Source organism: Electrona antarctica (genome assembly GCF_951216825.1).
Source record: "Electrona antarctica genome assembly, chromosome: 4".
NCBI classification, from domain to species: Eukaryota; Metazoa; Chordata; class Actinopteri; order Myctophiformes; family Myctophidae; genus Electrona; species Electrona antarctica.
In genome coordinates, this window is record NC_136809.1 from 48,129,724 (window position 1) to 48,150,982 (window position 21,259).

The 21,259-nt window shown below is 42.4% G+C and overlaps 1 protein-coding gene and 1 long non-coding RNA gene across 5 annotated transcripts in view; both read right to left on the reverse strand.

Moving 5' to 3' along the window:
* Positions 1-3,637: 3,637 nt before the first annotated feature.
* Positions 3,638-21,259, reverse strand: part of atf7ip (activating transcription factor 7 interacting protein) — a 57,935-nt gene continuing 40,313 nt past the window's right edge. For 3 of the 4 annotated variants that reach the window (XM_079499185.1, XM_079499186.1, XM_079499187.1), the window contains 4 exons: positions 9,000-9,082; positions 7,433-7,904; positions 6,654-6,736; positions 3,638-4,824 (listed from right to left, as the gene is read on the reverse strand). In XM_079499185.1, coding sequence (XP_079355311.1) covers positions 4,333-4,824; positions 6,654-6,736; positions 7,433-7,904; positions 9,000-9,082 — 1,130 coding nt within the window. In that variant the 3' untranslated portion in view covers positions 3,638-4,332. Of the gene's footprint in view, positions 4,825-6,653; positions 6,737-7,432; positions 7,905-8,999; positions 9,083-19,128; positions 19,758-20,532; positions 20,616-21,259 lie in introns of those variants that run through there. The other variant, XM_079499188.1, reaches the window with a different exon arrangement.
* Positions 12,952-16,864, reverse strand: LOC306921891. The gene is made up of 3 exons (XR_013789851.1): positions 16,634-16,864; positions 14,276-14,358; positions 12,952-13,532 (listed from the first exon to the last, which is right to left on the reverse strand). It is a non-coding gene; the product is annotated as an uncharacterized lncRNA (long non-coding RNA).

The following is a 21,259-nucleotide window of genomic DNA, read 5'->3' on the forward strand; positions in this document are numbered from 1 at the left end:
GATTCCACTATTCATTTAAAACGTATACAGTACACTAGAATATGTATTTCAGGCATGCAGACACAAAACATCTGGTTCAGGCACGTGCTGGGGGAGATCGACTGTGTGATTGCCAATTGGGATTGAGAGCATCATCTAGCCCATTTTAGGCCTGACGTCGAAATAAAAAAATAAGTCTTCTGAAAGAATATATGTTCAATTTTCAAAGATTTGTGCCGCATTTTCATGATTTTTCAAAAATAGCAGACCTACAAGCTTTTAGATCTGCTATTTTTTAATAGCTAAAGCATAACATAATGCTAACACCAAAAGGGGTTCCCGCCCAAAATGGGCTAGGCCAGGGCCCGCAATCCAAATTAAAGGTTTTGTTTGCATTGCTAATTTAATTTTATATGAAATAAAGAATATGATTCTGATTGCGCTGCTCTCAAAACAACAAACAACATTAAATAAAATACCTCCCGGGTTAAAGTCCTTGCTGGATGCCACCCTAATTTCTCAGTAGCATTCCATTTTTTATTCAATAGTCTTTCATCTTGGGATGACAGATGAGGGTCTAAGTCCTCCACAAATGTCCTTCTTTTCCTTCTGGTCCGTTTATTTTCTTAGCAACAACTGTAATATCAAACCATTTATTTTTTTTCTCTCAGGGGAAGAGATCTCAGGGGACACAACATTTACCGCCTCTGTACCAACCTGATTGTTTAACCTTGTCACTCCAGTGGAAAATAAATACATAACAGTGTGCCTTTTCTGCTTTCTGCCTTTTCTACCTCTGACACAATGGTTAACATTTCTTCACTGGAGAAATGATTTTTCTTTTTGTATTTAAGGGCCATGTTTCTTTCTTCTGTCATAACTTCTGTCTGAGCTTCTGAGTGTCTATTTTAGTTCCGTTTGTTATGGTTAATGTAAGAGTGTTGTATGCAGTGGGTTTGTTTTTATTTTAAACTTGGTTTAGATCTGGTGACGTTAAAGGACCTGGAATTCATGCTAAACCATTCAGTGAGTGAGCCATGGTGCAGGGAAGCATACAGTAGATCTGCATTATTAGCTACAGCTGTGGTTCCCACACTTTTTCATGTCAAGGACCCCCAAATTGACACTAATTAGCCCACGGACCCCCATTTGAAGAGATAATGCCAGGGACCCCCGTGAGAGAAGACTTTTACAGCTCTAGCAGTCATTCTCAACCCATTTAATTTCAAGCACCCCCAGTTTGACATGCATATTATATTAGTCTACATACCCCCGTTTAATGGCATTTCTATCTCAGGGACCACAATTTAAATAGTAAAATCTATGTTAATTTAACCGAGTTACAGACCCATAAGGGTCCATTTGGTTCCAAACTATCATTTAGCTGGGGACCCCCTGGAACTCCCTCAAGGACCCCTGGGGGTCCCCGGACCCCACTTTGGGAACCACTGAGCTACAGTATGTGTGGTGATTTATATTAGGCCCAGCTGGGATCTAACCACACACTGACTATGGCAAAGTGACGCACAACCTACGTACCATATTGCCGTATAAATCGCTAAAAAAAAGTGGAGTGCACTGCAGCTTTAAACTACATTGATAGGACACAGAATCAGTCGAATCACAGCGTTGCAAATTCATTTTCTAATAATACTAATGCTTTATTTCAACTTTCAACAAAAACGCTTTAATGTGGGACCAACTACACACATTTGGTAAGCCATGAAGCCGGCATGCATGCTGCTTCTATGCTATGCTTCTACGCTTCTTTTGCATAGAAGTGTATATTTGTACGTCTTGAAATGTTCTGATGAATTGAAAATGGAGGACCCTGAACGAAGTGTGTCTATATCAGGGCTTAAGTGGTTAAGCTCTAAAGAAACTGATGGTGATTGCTACTCAAAGTCAAAGTGTACTTCAAAGTGTACTTAATGCTACAGAAGCTCAACCTACAGGGCCCTATTAGCTCCATTTAAAACCCAGTCCACAGCAATGATTCACAACTTAACTAAGTTGCAACTGCAACTAGAATCCCGAAAATGCAACAGGTCAATTCAGAGTCAAACCACTGCTACTGCTTATAAGTTGAAACTCATTGCGCTGTGAATAACTGGTGTGAACAGCTGGGCTTAAGTTACTCAAGGGTGACTAATATGGAATGCCCTACCAACTGTCAAAAAGAACTAGGACTCTCCCTCCTTCAAAACCGATCCTACAGGTGGCTGCAAATTGTAACTGGCCACTGTAAAAAGTCTAAGCTCATCACCGGAAATGACCCCCACCCACTGTATATTATCTTTCTTTCTTATTACTACTCGTATATATGATGTTTTTGCATAATGCAAACGCTATAATATTATTGCAGAAGGGAGTTCCAACCGCGCCTCTAGCCTATGGCAGCGGGCCAGTCTGGTGCATCTCAGAAGCAGGACAGGTATCATGTAGTAGTAAAAGTAAAAAGCGGCGTTTCGATGTTTGCGTTACATCTTCGTCAGGTCATAGCCCGAGGGGGCAACATGGTACAGGGGGCAGGCCCTTAGTTAACCAATGTCACACAGCCAACAATCATTAGTTCATACATATTTTTCACGTGGAACATTAATTCAAGTGAGGAATTATCCAGATGAAAATTAAAGTATATTTGTGTATTTATAGTCTGTATATTCATAGTCTAAATGCACTTTAATTTTCATCTGGATAATTCCTCACTTGAATGTTCCACGTGAAAAATATGTATGAACTAAAGATTGCCGACTGTGTGACATTGGTTAACTAAGGGCCTGCCCCTGTACCATGTGTGTACTTACAGTAAGCCTTACTGTGTTGCCCCCTCGGGCTATGACCTGACGAAGATGTAACTGAAACATCGAAACGTTGTCGCTTTTTACTTGTACCCTGTTAATAAATTAAGGGCCTAAATTGTCTGAGCTGCTCCAGTGCCTCCTTTTCTCACTATAATATTATTGTTTGTCTTTAAATGTCTTGATTAATTTAATACACAGGACCTTAATGGCAACAAGCTCTGAGGGCTGATTTGGGTTATCCTTTTAGCATTTTGTATGAATCTGTGCCACTGTGCCTTTATTTTATTGTTAGGTTTTTCTTTGCAAACTGTTAATAAAGTAATAATAAAGAATGGTTTACCTGCAACCCCTGGCATAAGTCGATTAGCTCCATTAACTTCAAGTCCTCCATAACGGGCTGGCTGAATATCAGCTGGACCTAGTCTCTCAAAACAAGTCATAAATATGTCCAACTATAAATCAAATTAGTATATTCATTATCAAGTGTGCTGCTTAGCAGTTGAAATTCTAAATGTATTTAACAAAAACGTTAAATGAAAAAACATGACTGCATCCATTCATGACTTTCAGGACGCAAAGTTACTGACTCTGAACTTAGCATTCAAAGATTGTGGTAGTTGTCTGGTTTAAGAGATGAAGCTGGAGTTTCAACAGTATACATGCCATTTTGTTTACCATTTCAGTTGTCTAGTATGTTGTTAACATTTTATGAACGTGTGTGTGTGTGTGTGTATATATATCAATTTTTAATCCTGGGTGCTACTGCAGTACTGCATGTTTTTTGTGAGGGTACCGTACCTACCCTAGGCAACACAGGGAGAACATGCAAACTCCACACAGAAAGGCCCTTCTGCCAACATTTATGAATGTATTTATTATATTTTTCTGGCACTCAAGGCACTCAGTTTACATGCATATTTGCACAAAAGGACCAAAGGACAAAAAGGACCACAATACAAATTAGCTTTCAAGCTTTTTTTTCTCCTTTTGAAAGAATATATGTTTATGCAAAAAAAGTAGGGAAAAGAAAGCTAGACAAAAAAATCCTATATCAAAATGCACAGCAATGTAATGAAAACCACAAGCATCTTCTCATTTACTGCCAAGGATGACTTTTACCCCCAATGGACCTGACTGCCAAGGACGACTTTTACAGATTATTTTCCCAGATTGTGTTTTTAATCAAAACAAGCTATATTCAAGGCACATAACTAAAGTGTCGCTTGTTGCAGTTACAAAATGTATGTTTCTGTGAATTCAAATAAGATCGTGGCTAACTTTTCATAGCCGTTTTTACTTCTGGTTCATGGCACATGAGTTTTTGGTCTTCAAAATAAGAAGTGACAAGAGGAGAAAAGGGGGCGAAATAAATTGGGCAGTAAATTAGTTCATAAACCGTTTGAATTTTAGGTCTGGTTGCCAGACAGAACTTACAAAAAATGAACTAAAATAACATCCATGAGAGTAACAACAAGAAGATGAACATAAATTAAATTAAAATTTGAAAACAAAACTTCTCAAGTTCAAACAAAAATCACCGTGCATTAGCTCAGTCAGAGTTGGGACCGATGACGGTGCACTGAGGATCACAGAAGGACCCAAAGCGGCCATATATGTCCTTGGCTAGGATCGCAAAATGGTAGGTGGCACTAGCCTGGCTCTGGACCTGAGCTACAGTACAGGCCATGGGCAGAGGAAGGGCCTTAAGCTCTGCAAACCTTTTCCAGTGCTTCTGTGTTGCGCTGTTGGCGTTCGGGTTATCCTGACGGAAGGCATATAGGTCGTAGCCAGCTACAGTTGCACAGGTCAGGTCATTCTCTGCTACCCACCAGGACAGCACTATTTCACCAGGCTTTTGTTGCTTGAGGTGGTCGGGCACCGCCGCCACCTTCAGCTGGAGTTGCTGGGGAGGTGAGGTCTCGGTAGCTTCTGCAGGCAGCTGACCTACAGGTTGTATTGCCGTGGGGAGGGGTGGCAGAACCGTTGCGGTGGCTGGGGTTGGTGCAGAGGTGGTTACGGCACGGGATTTCGCTGGAGATTCCTAACAGAGAACAAACCTCTCTTTAAATTAAAACTACTACAGATTGGTGTCTGAGCGTACATGAGGGTAGTATCATGTGATCTTTATTCTGTGAGTACCAATTGTGGGATCGCTAATGGCTCGTACACACTGCACGATATTTACTCCGATTATGCTGTCGGGGACCATTTTTGGAGCTCGCCGACAAAACTCACGATCTGACGCAAGATCGGGCTTTGATCCCCAAGGTTTTGCTCGCTGTGTGTGAAAGGCTCTGCGAGAAGATATAGCGCCGATAAAAGTGCTCGCCGACACCTTCCCGACCACATCTGAATATCAAGCAGATTTGATATTTGGCTCCGTCGCCGACTGGACATCGTACAGTATGACATGGGTTGCGAGCGCGTCCCGAGAAGTCCTGTATTGCAGCCAATGAGAGCACTCACTGACACTGTCTGTCTGTCTGTCTGTCTGTCCGTCGGTCGTCGACTGTATCGATAGATGATCAGATGATAATAATATATATAACCTTTATTCCTTGGGTAAATACCTGTCCTGTGTCGTACAATGGTAGCTATATTAGCCCAATGTTGCTGTTAAAGTCTATAAAACCAACTCATTTCACTTGAATAATGTTGATAAAACCGCATCGGAGCAAACTTTTGGACCTTGTGCGCTCTCTCTCTCTCTGTGTGTGTGTGTGTGTGTGTGTGTGTGTGCCGAGTTATTTTATGAAGATCAAGATTTAACGTCCTGTCTCGCTACACGCTATCACAGACCCTATGTAGCCTGGCTATCCTGTGTGTGTGTGGCGTGCACAGAGAGAGAGAGAGAGGCGTCCTGTGTCGGTCTCGCGCTTGTATCACGGCATCCGCACGTGCGTGAGATGTCAAAATGAATTGGAATAAAAAACAAATGATGTGTACTATAGCCTATATCGGGTCTGGATCGCATCTTGGTGAACTCTTGCAGTGTGTGATGCCCAGTCGGCGACCAATCGTTTAGTGTGAAAGCCACACAGATATAATGACAGCCGATTTAAAAAAAAGACTCCTGTAGTGTGAAATACATGACGATCTGATGACTCGCCGACAACTTTAAAACTCCTACAGTGTGTAGGGGCCATAAGGCAATCACAGTAATGTTATCTTAAGCCCTGATTTTTGATCCCCAACTAGTCCTTCATAGTCATACTTTTAGCAAGACACTCCATTCCAACTCTACAACATTCATCCTAAGTTAGGACTTTATCAGCGAATTTTGCGACCGCGTGGATTCCTTGTTCCTCGCTTCCTTCACTTGGACTTGGAACAGTGAATCACAGATTAGCTAAGAGCATGTTACTGGAGTCGAATGTTACTGGAGCCAGAGATTGCACTCGTATACAGTTTGTTCCTCCCTCTGTCAATGATCACATGTTACTTGACAGTTTGAGTTTTTTCATTCTTGCAATGGTTGAAGGCTCCATGTTGTTGCACAGATAAGACCAGTGGTTTTCAACCCTTTTCATATCAAGGACCATTATTTATTCTGCTTTTCAGCCAGGGACCACTGGATTAGACCATTCAACAGGACTTTTTATGTTTTGCTTCACATACAATTTAGGAATTTAGCAGATGCTCTTAATCCAGAGCAATTTACAGTAAGCAAGAACATCACATGCTAACACATACAAATATTTTCCTATTCATTGATTGCGTAATTGGCTGCCATTTTATGCAAGTAAAGACACAGACTGCACACACAAAGTGCTCAATAGGCGCTGCACACTTTGGGCCCTTTCTTGTATGTAAATGTGGCCTAGTGTGTGGTGCATATCCAACATATAAAATGTAATTCCATGATCTTACCACTGGGGCGCAATGTTGTACTGTTGTTTTAGGATTGCCTCCAGAGTTCTGACTGCTTTGAGGGGATGACCTGGTTCCAGCACCTAGGAAAGAGAACAAAGTTGGAAAAACTATTTTCACAGAATAGGTGCTAGGGTTCAAGTAGGCTAGTTAAATTATTTTGTGGTTAACAAAACCATGATACCGAGCAGTGGCATAGACTAGACTAGAGCACCGTTTCCCAAACAGTGGGTTAGGACCCATTTTTGGGCCACACACCAATTGTTATGGGTCACGACTCGAGTAAAAATCCCATTTTATTTTCCTACAGTACATAAAATAAATCTAAAGGTAGACAGTATTAAAAGGTTTTTTTAAATAGAAAAATGTAAAGTAATTTCATAAATGTTAAAACAACAAACAAATCTATGAAACTCCATAACCAATAATAATAATAATAAAAATAACTAGTGAAAAAAAAGCTAAAAGCATGCAACACGGTGCAAAGTGACACGTGCTTGTAGATCTGCTGTCTTCACTGGTTTGGGTCCTGGACAAACATCTAATCTCTCTTTTGGGTCTCGACCTGAAAGGTTTGGGACTTTGGGGGCCCTATTTGGGAATTGGGATTGGGCGCCCGAGGGATCAAATTCAAAATATTGCATCCTTAACCAAGGAGTATTGAAGGAGAGGTCACATATGTCCCGTTCTAGGCCAGTGGTACTCAACCTGGGCACTAAATAACTTTCAGTTTCAGTTTCCCTAGGGAAATCTGTGACGGCTGCTGACAGTTGGGGTACCTTTGATGCCAGAGTTGGGACTGATGATGGCGTTGGTGCACTGAGGATCACAGAAGGACCCAAAGCGGCCATACATGTCCTTGGCCTGGACCGCAAAATGGTAGGTGACGCCAGCCTGGAACTGAGTTAGAGTACAGGCCATGGGCAGAGGAAGGGCCTTAACCTCCCCGATCCTTTTCCAGTGCTGCTGTGTTGCGCTGTTGGTATTCGAGTTATCCTGATGGAAGGCATATAGGTGGTAGCTATCTACAGTCGCACAGATCAGGTCAGTCTCTGCTACACACCAGGACAGCACTATACCACTGGGACTTGGCACCACCTTCAGCTGGGGTTGCTGGGGGGGTGAGGTCTGGGCAGCATCTGCAGGTGGTCGACCTACAGGTTGTGGTGCCGCGGGGAGGGGTGGCAGAAACGCTGCGGTGGCTCTGGTTGGTATAGAGGTGGTTACAGCACAGGATTTCGCTGGAGATTCCTAAAAGAGTACAAACATGAAAATAAATTGTGATGTTGAGCTTTGGTAGAACCAAATATTTTCCTCTCTATCCTTTCACTCTCACTGCATAGCAAAACGTTACGTGAATACATAAAATAATTTGCCGGCCATTTTCCAAAGCATACCGTAACTGTAGTGTGCTTGTTTTCGAGGACGTCATTGGATTCTGTCCATTCAGTATGGTATGAAAAAACATTTGCCGAGACTTGAAACTTGCTTGAGAAAGAATCCAACACACTATTATTTGTCAAAGTTATGTTAACCCATTAACCGTTTCCGTCCGTAGGACGTCGCCACATGTCCTAGGGGTCCCAATCGACGTCCTAGCGCATCCTCAATGATACCGGGCGAGATAATAATATTCAGAATTTTTTCCTTTTTTTTATTTGTCAGTTCGCCTTTCGGCTACCGTATGCTACGCTCTGCACTCAAATTAGCTTACCGTTGACTTAGCTGTTAGCGCAGAGGAAAGAATGACTCGTCTCTCCTAATCCAGGGCGTTCTCCGTGGTGTTGAACGGATCGATATACTGGCGCTTCGTTTCTACTCTCTACTTCTCCCGCAAAATATGAACGCTTTTTGGATCATATATCGTATAAATTAAAACGATCACAATGTAAGCTAGCAATGTAAAGTAAACTTTTTTTAGTGGATTGTTTCCGGGTCGTGGGTTTCCGAGTAAAAGCGGCCATGTCTTTCCGGCACCCCAGAGCTCCTATTTTGAAGGACTTCCGGCACTGATTGTGTTAAGGACGGGAACCGCTTTTGGGGTTTTTACCTTTCAAGACGGGAACCCATTTTTGGGTTGTTGTTGCCATGTAGAGTACTAGAGGTTTGGGCAGCTATGCGGCGTGGCAAGCGGGCATAATGGGCAATATGGGCATAATGGAGATGTGCGTCCGTCAGTCCGATTATGCCCAGATATGTATATCTCTATATTTGTCAGTTCATGAATCGAGATGAATTTCACAGAGAATTCACTCATAAAGTGCTCGATAGGCGCAGCGCACTTTCTTGTATGAAAATGTGGCCTAGTATGTTGTGCGTATGCAACATGTAATTCTATGATCTCACCACTGGGGCACGATGGTGTACTGTTGTCTGAGGATTGCCTCCAGAGTTCTGGCTGCTTTGAGGAGACGACTTGGTTCCAGCACCTAGGAACGAGAACAAAGTTGGAAGTTCAACAGATGTGGCAAAGTATTTTCACAGAATAGGTCACGCTAGGGTTCAAGTAGGCTAGTTAAATTATGATATGGTTAACAAAACCATGACACAAGTTTGACATGCATTAGGCTACAGACCCCCATTTAATGACATTTCTATGGGGCCCTAATTTATACAGTAAAATCAATGTTAGGGGTCCATTTGTACACTGACCCATAAGGATCCATGCATTTGGTTCATATAACCAATTTAGCTGGGGACTCCCTGGAACTCCGTCAAGGGCCTCTTAATGTGGGGTCCCCGGACCCCACATTAAGAACCACTGACCTGGTCCTAGCGGATAGGGCACCTTGCTACATTTACAACGTTAAAGTCTAGATAAACGTTCATATTTCTAATATAAAGCGCTCACCCCCGGGGCCATGGATGTTAGAATCTTGCACGGTCATTTTATTGAACAATACAGAATGCACGTGTGCCAATACCGGCCCGTGAAAAGTTATAATATCCGTTGGCCGGGGGTGAGCACTTTATACATTTGAAATCTGAACCGCTATGTAGACTTTAATGTTGCAAATGTAGCAAGGTGCGCAAAGCAGGGTGAAGTTTCGAAATGACGCCATGCATGCCCCAAAGTAATCTAGTAAGAGAGTAGCGACACTGTACTTAAGTATACAGATTCTGTACTCAAGTACAGATTCTGTAAGTAACATTTACTTAAGTACATTTACTTTTAATGTCCACCTCTGGAACTATAGCCCATAGGCACCCGCTTTGCGGCGAGATCAAAGCGTGTCGCCACTCTCTTACTATTCCACTCTGGCGTGCCCTATGTCAGACTTGTCAGTGTGGTTCCCAAAGTGGGGTCCGGGGATCCCCAGGGGTCCTTGAGGGAGTTCCAGGGGGTTCCCAGCTAAATGATAATTAGGAACCAAATGGACCCTTATGGTTCTGTAACTGAGAGTGTACAAATGGAACCAAATCCATACACTCTGAGTTAAATTAACATTGATTTTACAATATAAATTTGGGGTCCCAGAGATAGAAATGCCATTAAATGGGGGTCCGTACTCCGTAGCCAAATTCATGGGTTCCCAAAGTGGGGTCCGGGGACCCCTAGGGGTACTTGAGGGAGTTCCAGGGGGTCCCTAGCTCAAGAGATGGTTAGGAACCAAATGGACCCTTATGGGTCTGTATTCTGTAACTCAGTGTGCACAAATGGAACCTAACAAGTCCATTTGCACACTCTAAGTTAAATTAACAGTGGTTTTACAATATAAATTGGGGTACCAGAGATAGAAATGCCATTAAATCGGGGGTCCGTAGCATATTGCGTGTGAAACTGGGGGTCTGTGAAATTTTCGGAATCACTGCTAGAGCCGTAAAAATCCTCCCTTATCGGAGTCACTGGCATATGTTTTCAAATGGGGGGTCCGTGGTCTAATAAATGTTGATTTGGGGTCCTTGACGTGAAAGTTTGGGAACCACTGATGTAGACTTTAACGTTGCAGCCAAATGTAACACAGTAGCAAGGTGCGCAAAGCAGGGTAAAGTTTCGCCATGAATGGCTATGTTGTTGTTTACTGTGTGGTGGTTTACCTGCATGCTCTAAGTCTTTCGGCTCCATTGTTATTGTTAACGTCAAGTCCTCCACAACGGGCAGGCTGAATATTTTGCCGGTTCAACTTGTCTTCACCATAAAAGTTATACAATATTGGAGGTCTTCACGTGTCGAATTCTCCCGACCACTTCTGTGTTCTCCTTCTTTGGTTTTTGAGTGGTGCAACCCTAGAACCAGCAATGTATCCGTCTGTCTGTATGTTAAGGGTACCAACAGGGGGCGCTGTTGCACCACTCAGTCACTTCAGACAGGTCTGATTTTTAATAGAGGTTGTAACCTGTGGGGTGTGACTTTGCAAAGTATTTCTGCTGTAATAATATCGTAGACAGTAGTCTATTGTGTTACAAAATCCATCTAAAGTGACCCCCTTCTTCACGTGATGTACAGTATACTCCATTCTTGACTTCAACAGGTGTGAACCCTTCCCTCAGGGTACATAATCTCTCCACTTATGTCCTCTTAGACTCCTCTATTATGACAGGAAATAATAAAACACATTTCTATCTACTTAGATAATGACCAAAGCAAATTATATTATACAGTATAATAGTTTATTTCGTGGTAGCCTTGACTACCACGCACGTACTTGTATGCAAAGGTTAAAAGGTAAATTAGATAGACAGATGCCAGGTAGGTGTGACTGTCAAACGTATTAATATTCAACATAGCGTTTAACATCTAACTCATGATTTACATTCATTAACAGACAAGTTATTTTGTCAATCTAGTTGACTTTGATTCAGACAAAGCAACATTGTTTCTGGTATTCCACAGGGCTCAATTCTGGTCCTTTATTGTTCACCCTGTATACTGCCATTGGGACAACTAATTACTATCACAGAGTGAATTTCCATTTCTATGCTGATGATACGCTGCTATATATTTCCGTAGCTCCAGACGATCCCTGTGCTTTAGACCCATTGTTGAGGATAAGACAGAAGTTTGCATAAAATTGGTTCTAGTGGACAGAAAGAATCAATAAGTAGACTAACACAGCTAAAGTAACAGTAAAGATCGTGGCGGTCATTATAGATTCTGAATTTAATTTGAATACACACATGTTGCCTGAGGAAGGTCCAGACCGAAACGTTGCTTCATTAAATAAGAAAATACTCATGTACCGAGTAAATACAGTGTGCGGGTGTATTCTATTGCTTTCATTGATGTCCACTGGCCTACGCACCTGTGCATACGCCTGATTTCTAGGTGTTCGAAAGTTTTCTCCTACAATACACATGTTACCAAGATTGCCTTTTTTCACCATAGAAATATTGCGAATTAGAATTCGAAATTTGTCGTTGGACGATGCAAAAACGCTGATCCACACCTTTGTTTTCTCTCGGCTTGATTACTGCAGTGCACTTTTTTCTGGCCTGCAACAACTGACAGACTACAACTTGTTCAAAATGCGGCAGCCAGAGTTTTAACTAAAACTAAGTTCACTACATTGGCTCCCAGTTGTTCTTAGGATTGGTTCAACACTGCCTGCCTAGATAAATAGATATGTCCCAAGCATCCCATCAACTTTTGAAACTATTTTCATTCGTACTACATGCGTTTCTTCTAGACTTCCATCACTTGCCGTGCCATTTCCATTTTCCTAACCCTTTATTTTATTTTCATTTCCCCTTGTATCCTCATCCATTTGAATTAGGCTCTCAACGGCCTCAGCATTCTCCTCTTCTCTTCCGCTCTCCTCTCCAACGGTATTTGTGCAACAGCCGCTGGGTAATCCACTTCTGCTTTGTTTTTGCAGTGACGTAAATTATGTCCTGCTGACAAACATGATCCATTCAAGACTTGCAGGAAGCGTAGTGACTCTGACTCTGTAGCATTTGAAGATTGTGGAAGAGTTGTCTGGTTTTAAGAATATAATGGTCAATGCCGGTGTGAAAATTCAGAGCGATTGGTGCAGCCAGTGACGAGCAGCGACAGTGTTTCAGACATTCATTCATTCCGTTAATTATATGTTAGATGAAGGCTAGCGCTTCATCAGTACCCATGCGGTTTTGTTTACTATTTTAGTATGTTAAAATTGTATTATCGATTATATTTCCCCAAATAAGTAAAAACATGTCATGTATGTATTTCTATTTATATGCATTTTTGTTATAAAAATAAAATAAAAAAGAAGCTAGGGAACAAATTGTATCAAAATGCACAGCAATGTAATTAACCATGAGCATCTTAATAAAACCGTTTATTGAACTTTAGGTCTGGTTGCCACCAGACAGAACTTACAAATGAACTAATATAACATCAGAAATAAGTAACAATAAGAACATGAACATAAATTAAAGTGAAAACAAAATGTCTTGAGTTATAAAAAGAAACAAAAAGAAAAACGCCTCAGCTCAGCCAGAGTTGGGACTGATGACGTTGGTGCACTGAGGATCACAGAAGGACCCAAAGCGACCATATATGTCCTTGGCCCGGACCGCAAAATGGTAGGTGGAGCCAGCCTGGAACGGAGGTAGAGTACAGGCCATGGGCAGAGGAAGGGCCTTAACCTCCCCAATCTTTTTCCAGTGCTGCTGTGTTGCGCTGTTGGTATTCGAGTTATCCTGATGGAAGGCATATAGGTGGTAGCTATCTACAGTCGCACAGGAAAGGTCAGTCTCTGCTACACACCAGGACAGCACTATAACACTGGGACTTGGCACCAGCTTCAGCTGGGGTTGCTGGGGGGGTGAGGTTTGGGCAGCCTCTGCAGGTGGCCGACCTACAGGTTGTGGTGCCGCGGGGAGGGGTGGCAGAAATGCTGCGGTGGTTCTGGTTGGTATAGAGGTGGTTACAACCCGGGATTTCGCTGGAGATTCCTAAAAGGGAACAAACATGAAAATAAATAAAAACTACTACAGATTGGTGCCTGAGTGTACATGAGGTTATCACGTGATCTTTATTCTGTGAGTACTAATATTTAAAGTGATGTTGAGCTTTGGTAGAACCAAATATTTTTCGTCCTTTTTTTCTCTCTATCCTCTCTATCCTTTCACTCTCACTGGCATAGCAAAACGTTACATGAATACAAAAAATAAATTGCCGGCCGTTTTCCAAAGCATACCGTAACTGTAGTGTGCTTGTTTTCGAGGACGTCATTGGATTCTGTCCACTCAGTATGGTATGAAAAGCAATTTGCCGAGACTTGAAACTTGCTTGAGAAAGAATCCAACACACTATATTCTTTGTCAAAGTTATCTTAACCCTGGATGACTTTTGGGGTTTTTACCTTTCAAGACGGGAACCCATTTTTGGGTTGTTATTGCCACGTAGAGTACTAGAGGTTTGGGCAGCTATGCGGCGTGGCAAGCGGGCATAATGGCCAATATGGGCATAATGGAGATGTGTGTCCGACCCGTCCGTCAGTCCGATTATGCCCAGATATGTATATCTCTTTATTTGTCAGTTCTTGTCCCTTTTATGGGCATAAATCGAGATGAATTTCACAGAGAATTCACGCATAAAGTGCTTGATAGGCGCAGCGCACTTTGACCCCTTTCTTGTATGAAAATGTGGCCTAGTGTGTGTTGTGTGTATGAAACATGTAATTCTATGATCTCACCACTGGGGCACGATGGTGTACTGTTGTCTGAGGATTGCCTCCAGAGTTCTGGCTGCTTTGAGGAGACGACTTTGTTCCAGCAGCTAGGAAAAGAGAACAAAGTTGGAAATTCAACAGATGTGGCAAAGTATTTTCACAGAATAGGTCACGCTAGGGTTCAAGTATAGGCTAGTTAAATTATGATATGGTTAACAAAACCATGACACCAGTTTGACATGCATTAGGCTACGGACCGCCATTTCTATGGGGCCCTAATTTATACAGTAAAATCAATGTTAAGGATCCATTTGGTTTCATTTGTACACTGACACTCTCAGAGTTAGAGACCCATAAGGATCCATGCATTTGGTTCATATAACCAATTTAGCTGGGGACTCCCTGGAACTCCATCAAGGGCCACTTAATTGGGGTCTCCAGACCCCACATTAAGAACCACTGACCTGGTCCTAGCGGATAGGGATAGTAAAGGACTTGTTTGACAGTCTTGACGCTACTTCACCCCGTTTTGGGCACCTTGCTAGATTTACAACGTTAAAGTCTAGATAAACGTTCATATTTCTAATATAAAGTGCACACCCCCGGGGCTACGGATGTTAGAATTTTGCACGGGTGGATACTAGCACCCGTTCATTCCGTATTGTTCAATAAAAAGCATTTTAGCCAACTTTTCGCCATAAAGGGCCTTGCAAACGGGGAGTGATAAAACGAGCCTATAGTTCATTTTCAATGAGACCTGCGTTTTTGCTCTGAGAAGTCGCAGTGCGACAACGCAAGCGTATTTACGTGAGCGCGGTCCCGTGAATTTGTTGCGCGCATGCTTGTTACGTGCACACGCCCGCGACTCAGCAGACCTGGATTCTGTTAAGCTTTTTTTTTACGCTTGCATTGTTGCGCCCCTCTTCAACAGACCTGGAGGAGACGCTACATACTAATTCCTACACGGGTTGTGTTTATAACCACGCCCCTGGGTAAGTTAAGTTTACTGAGGTTAAGGTTAGGGTTAGGTTTAGGTATAGTTTTCTTGAGGTTAAGGTTAGGGTTAGGTTTAGGTATAGTTTTACTGAGGTTAAGGTTAGGGTTAGGGTTAGGTTTAGGCTGTCAATCACAGCGACTGGCCAATCACAGCGCGTCGACTGCACAACCCGTGTAGGCTTTGGTATGTCGCGGAGGAGACCTGTGTTGATCCAGGCAACAACGCCTGCATTCCTCGCTTCATGTTTGCAAGGCCCTTAATGCTTTCAACTACGCGCCCCCATCATTTGGGAGGTGTATTGCACCCTGATACATTACAACTTTTTGAGAAAATTGGCCACCGATCGGATTAAAATGCATTTTATTGAACAATACAGAATGCACGTGTGCCAGTACCGGCCCGTGCCGGTACTTGAAACGCTACAGTATGTAGACTTTAATGTAGCAAGGTGCGCAAAGCAGGGTAAAGTTTCGCCATGACGCCATGCATGCCCCAGAGTAATCTAGTAAGAGAGTAGCGACACTAGCGTTGACTCCCATTGTAACAATGGAATGCGGAAGTGCTCATTCTATCTCAATGGGATCCAATGTTTGGAACTATACAGAGGTGGACATTTACTTAAGTAAATCTGTACGTAAATACAGATTATTCTGTATTTAAGTCAGTACTTAAGTACAGATTCTGTACTTAAGTACAGTAGTTAAATTCTGTACTTAAGTACATTTACTTTTAATGTCCACCTCTGGAACTATCCGAACTATAGCCCATAGGCACCCGCTTTGCAGCGAGATCAAAGCGTGTCGCCACTCTTACTATTCCACTCTGGCATGGCATGCCCTATGTCAGACTTGTCAGTGGTTCCCAAAGTGGGGTCTGGGGACCCCCAGGGGTCCTCGAGGGAGTTCCAGGGGGTCCACATCTAAATGATAATTAGGAACCAAATGGACCCTTATGGTTCTGTAACTGAGTGTACAAATGGAACCAAATCCATACACTCTGCAAATTAACATTGATTTTACAATATAAATTGGGGTCCCAGAGATAGAAATGCCATTAAATGGGGGTCCGTACTCCGTAGTCTAATGCATATAATCAAACTGTACTGAAAATGGTTGCAAATCACTGCATGCTAGAGCCGTAATCTTCTATTATGGGGGTCCCTGTCATACCTTTTCAAATGGGGGGTCCGCGGGCTAATTAGTGTCAATTCGGGGGTCCTTGACTTGACGTGAAAGTTTGGGAACCACTGATGTAGACTTTAACGTTGCAGCCAAATGTAGCACAGTAGCAAGGTGCGCAAAGCAGGGTAACCATTAACCAAAGTTTCGCCATGCATGCATGGCTATGTTGTTTATACTCTGCAGAGCAGCTCTGTGGTGGTTTACCTGCATGCTCCAAGTCGACCGGCTCCATTGTTATTGTTAACGTCAAGTCCTCCACAACGGGCAGGCTGAATATGGTGCCGGTTCAACTTGTCTTCACCATAAAAGTTATAAAATATTGGAGTTGGAGGTCTTCACGTGTCGAATTATCCCGTCCACTTCTGTCACTGAGTTCTCCTTCTTCCTTGGTTTTTGAGTGGTGCAACTCTAGAACCAGCAATGTATATCCGTCTGTCTCTGTATGTTAAGGGTACCAACAGGGGGCGCTGTTGCACCACTCACTTCAGACAAGTCTGATTTTTAAGAGGTTGTAACCTGTGGGGTGTGTATACCGCCACCTACTGTGCAAGTATTTGTGCTGTAATAATAACGTAGCCAGTAGTCTATTTTATTACAAAATCCACCTAAAGTGACACCATTCTTCACGTGATGTACAGTATAGCCTACTCCATTCTTGACTTCAACAGGTGCGAACCCTTCCCTCAGGGTACATAATCAAGGTCCTCTCCACTTATGTCCTCTTAGACTCCTCTATTATGACAGGAAATAAAAAAAACACATTTCTATCTACTTAGATAATGACCAAAGCAAATTCATTCATATTATGTGTAGAATAGTTTAAATGTCTAGCCTCGACTACCACGCACGTACTTGTATGCAAAGGTTAAAAGGTAAATTAGATAGACAAATGCCAGGTAGGTGTGACTGTCAAACATATTAATATTCAACATAGCTTTTAACATCTGACTCATGATTCACATTCATTAACAGACAGAAGTTATTTTGTCAATCTAGTTCACTTTGATTCAGACAAAGCGACATTGTTTCTGGTATTCCACAGGGCTCAATTCTGGTCCATATTGTTCACCCTGTATACTGCCATTGAGACAACTTATTACTATCACAGAGTGAATTTCCATTTCTATGCTGATGCCACGCTGCTATATATTTCCGTAGCTCCAGACGATCCCTGTGCTTTAGACCCATTGTTGAGGATAAGACAGAAGTTTGCATAAAATTGGTTCTAGTGGACAGAAAGAATCAATAAGTAGACTTGGCAACCGTCAGGTTCATTGATGTCCACTGGCCTACGCACCTGTGCATACGCCTGATTTCTAGGTGTGCAAAAGTTTTCTCCTACAATACACACGTTACCAAGATTGCCTTTTTTCACCATAGAAATATTGTGCGAATTAGAATTAGAAATTTGTCGTTGGACGATGCAAAAACGCTGATCCACGCCTTTGTTTTCTCTCGGCTTGATTATTGCAGTGCACTTTTTTTCTGGCCTGCCAAAGACAACAACTGACAGACTATAACTTGTTCAAAATGCGGCAGCCTAAGTTCACTACATTGGCTTCCAGTTGTTCTTAGGATTGGTTCAACACTGCCTGCCTAGATAAATAGATATGTCCCAAACCGCCCCCCCTTAGGTCCTCCACTGCTGCCCTGCTGTGCCTAAAAAAAATGGTCTGGCAAATAAATAAAACACAGTGAAGAAGCATCGTTCCGTACCGCTTCTACAGGCCGATGGCGTGGAACAAACCCCCACTATACCTTCGACAGGCAGCCTCTGTAGACATTTTTAAAGGACAGCTAAAGACCTACTTCTACAATCTTGCTTTTAGTTGAGCTTTTAAAACCCTTTATTCATGTCCTCACTGTATTATTCACTGCTATTATATGAATGTTGTTTTGTCTTTGCATTTCTTTTTTTCCTCTACTGCTCTATAAAGCACTTTGAGCTGCATTTCATGCCACGAAAGGTGCTATACAAATAAAGTATTATTATTATTATTATTATAGCAATCATGGTTCTTCCAACAAACTTTCCCACTCTGTGTTGATCCTTGAAGTTCCCATCAACTTATGAAATTATTTTCATTCGTACTACATGCGTTTCTTCTAGACTTCCATCACTTGCCGTGCCATTTCCATTTTCCTAACCCTTTCTTTTATTTTCATTTCGCCTTGTATCCTCATCCATTTGAATTAGGCTCTCAACGGCCTCAGCATTCTCCTCTTCCGCTCTCCTCTCCAACGGTATTTGTGCAACAGCCGCTGTGTAATCCACTTCTGCTTTGTTTTTGCAGTGACGTAAATTATGTCCTGCTGACAAACATGATCCATTCAAGACTTGCAGGAAGCGTAGTGACTCTGACTCTGTAGCATTTGAAGATTGTGGAAGAGTTGTCTGGTTTGAGAATATAATGGTCGAATTCAGAGCGATTGGTGCAGCCAGTGACGAGCAGCGACAGTGTTTCAGACATTCATTCATTCCGTTAATTATATGTTAGATGAAGGCTAGCGCTTCATCAGTACCCATGCGGTTTTGTTTACTATTTTAGTATGTTAAAATTGTATTATCAATTATATTTCCCCAAATAAGTAAAAACATGTATGTATTTATATGCATTTGTTATAAAAATAAAATAAAAAAAGAAGCTAGGCAACAAATTGTATCAAAATGCACAGCAACGTAATTAACCACGAGCATCTTAATAAAACCGTTTATTGAACTTTAGGTCTGGTTGCCAGACAGAACTTACAAATGAACTAATATAACATCAGAAATAAGTAACAATAAGAACATGAACATAAATTAAAGTGAAAACAAAATGTCTTGAGTTATAAAAAAAAACAAAAAGAAAAACGCCTCAGCTCAGCCAGAGTTGGGACTGATGACGTTGGTGCACTGAGGATCACAGAAGGACCCAAAGCGACCATATATGTCCTTGGCCCGGACCGCGAAATGGTAGGTGGAGCCAGCCTGGAACTGAGTTAGAGTACAGGCCATGGGCAGAGGAAGGGCCTTAACCTCCCCAATCTTTTTCCAGTGCTGCTGTGTTGCGCTGTTGGTATTCGAGTTATCCTGATGGAAGGCATATAGGTGGTAGCTATCTACAGTCGCACAGGAAAGGTCAGTCTCTGCTACACACCAGGACAGCACTATACCACTGGGACTTGGCACCAGCTTCAGCTGGGGTTGCTGGGGGGGTGAGGTGTGGGCAGACTCTGCAGGTGGCCGACCTACAGGTTGTGGTGCCGCGGGGAGGGGTGGCAGAAATGCTGCGGTGGTTCTGGTTGGTATAGAGGTGGTTACAACCCGGGATTTCGCTGGAGATTCCTAAAAGAGAACAAACATGAAAATAAATTAAAACTACTACAGATTGGTGCCCGAGTGTACATGAGGTTATCACGTGATCTTTATTCTGTGAGTACTAATATTTAAAGTGATGTTGAGCTTTCGTAGAACCAAAGGTTTTTCCATCATCTTTTCTCTCTCCATCCTTTTCACTCTCACCGCATAGCAAAACGTTATATGAATTTGCTTGCTTTTCCAATGCAAAATGCCAACATGGCCACCAGGTGAATATGAACTATTGCAAGTGCTCCTTTCTCCTTTATGCATACTGTATATGTATCTGACGTAGGATCGCGCAAATAACGTCTGGAGACGAGACACAAGTCTGATTGATTATGTATTCCACTGGATCCACTACAATAATTGCACAGGCCGTAAAGTCGCTTTGAGATTCTTATTATTTGCCAAAGCTCATCTCCCCAACGTTATGGGAGCCATATATTGCACTCACATACAGTTTGTTTCTCCCTCTATTAATGATCTCACGTTACTTGGTTAATCATCACCATTACAATTTCAACAGGACTGAATTTAACTTTTTTCATTCTTGCAATGGTTGAAGGATCCATGACGTTGCAGATTCACACCATTCAACAGAATATTTAAAGTTTTGCTTCACATACAAATATTGTGCTATTCATTGATTGATTGAGCTCTTATTAAGTAAGACATCAATTTCACACAGAGTATGTAAATGTAAATGTGGCCTAGTGTGTGGTGTGTATGCAACATGTAAAATGTAATTCTATAATCTCACCACTGGGGCACGATGGTGTACTGTTGTCTGAGGATTGCCTCCAAGGTTCTGACTGCTTTGAGGAGACGACTTGATTCCAGCACCTAGGAAAGAGAACAAAGTTGGAAATTCAACAGATGTGGCAAACTATTTTCACAGAATAAGTGCTAGGGTTCAAGTAGGCTAGTTCGATTGTGGTTAACAAAACCATGATACCAAGCAGTGGCATGGACTAGAGCCCTACATTAGGGTTGGGCTCTTGTGGGATCCAATGCAAAGCTTGCATCCTTAACCAAGAAGTATTGAAGGAGTCACATACAGTATGTCCCGTTCAGGCAGACTTGATGCCCGGCCACAAAACGGCCTGGCCAATCAGCAGCAGCTATCCCGCCTCTAGCTGCTGCTGATTGGCCAGGCCGTTTTGTGGCCGGGCATCAAGTCTGCCTGAGAGTTCCCAGATGGGAGCAGGAGGGGGGAACCCAGTGTACTCTCTGCTGCCCCATCTGGCGGAGTCAGGTTAACTCAAGCTGGGCGTTAATAATAATTTTCTGAATGTCCTGAAATATATATATATATAAATCTGTTTCCTTAGTTAATAGTTTCAGTTAAATCAGTCACAAATCACAATACAGAATATTGAATTAGTAGGTAGACATGAACATTTTCGTAGGAAGAGAGAGCACTCGCACACTGGCCACAATGAGACAGACTGCTCACGCTGGCTTTGCACTCCCTGCAGCACGGGGAA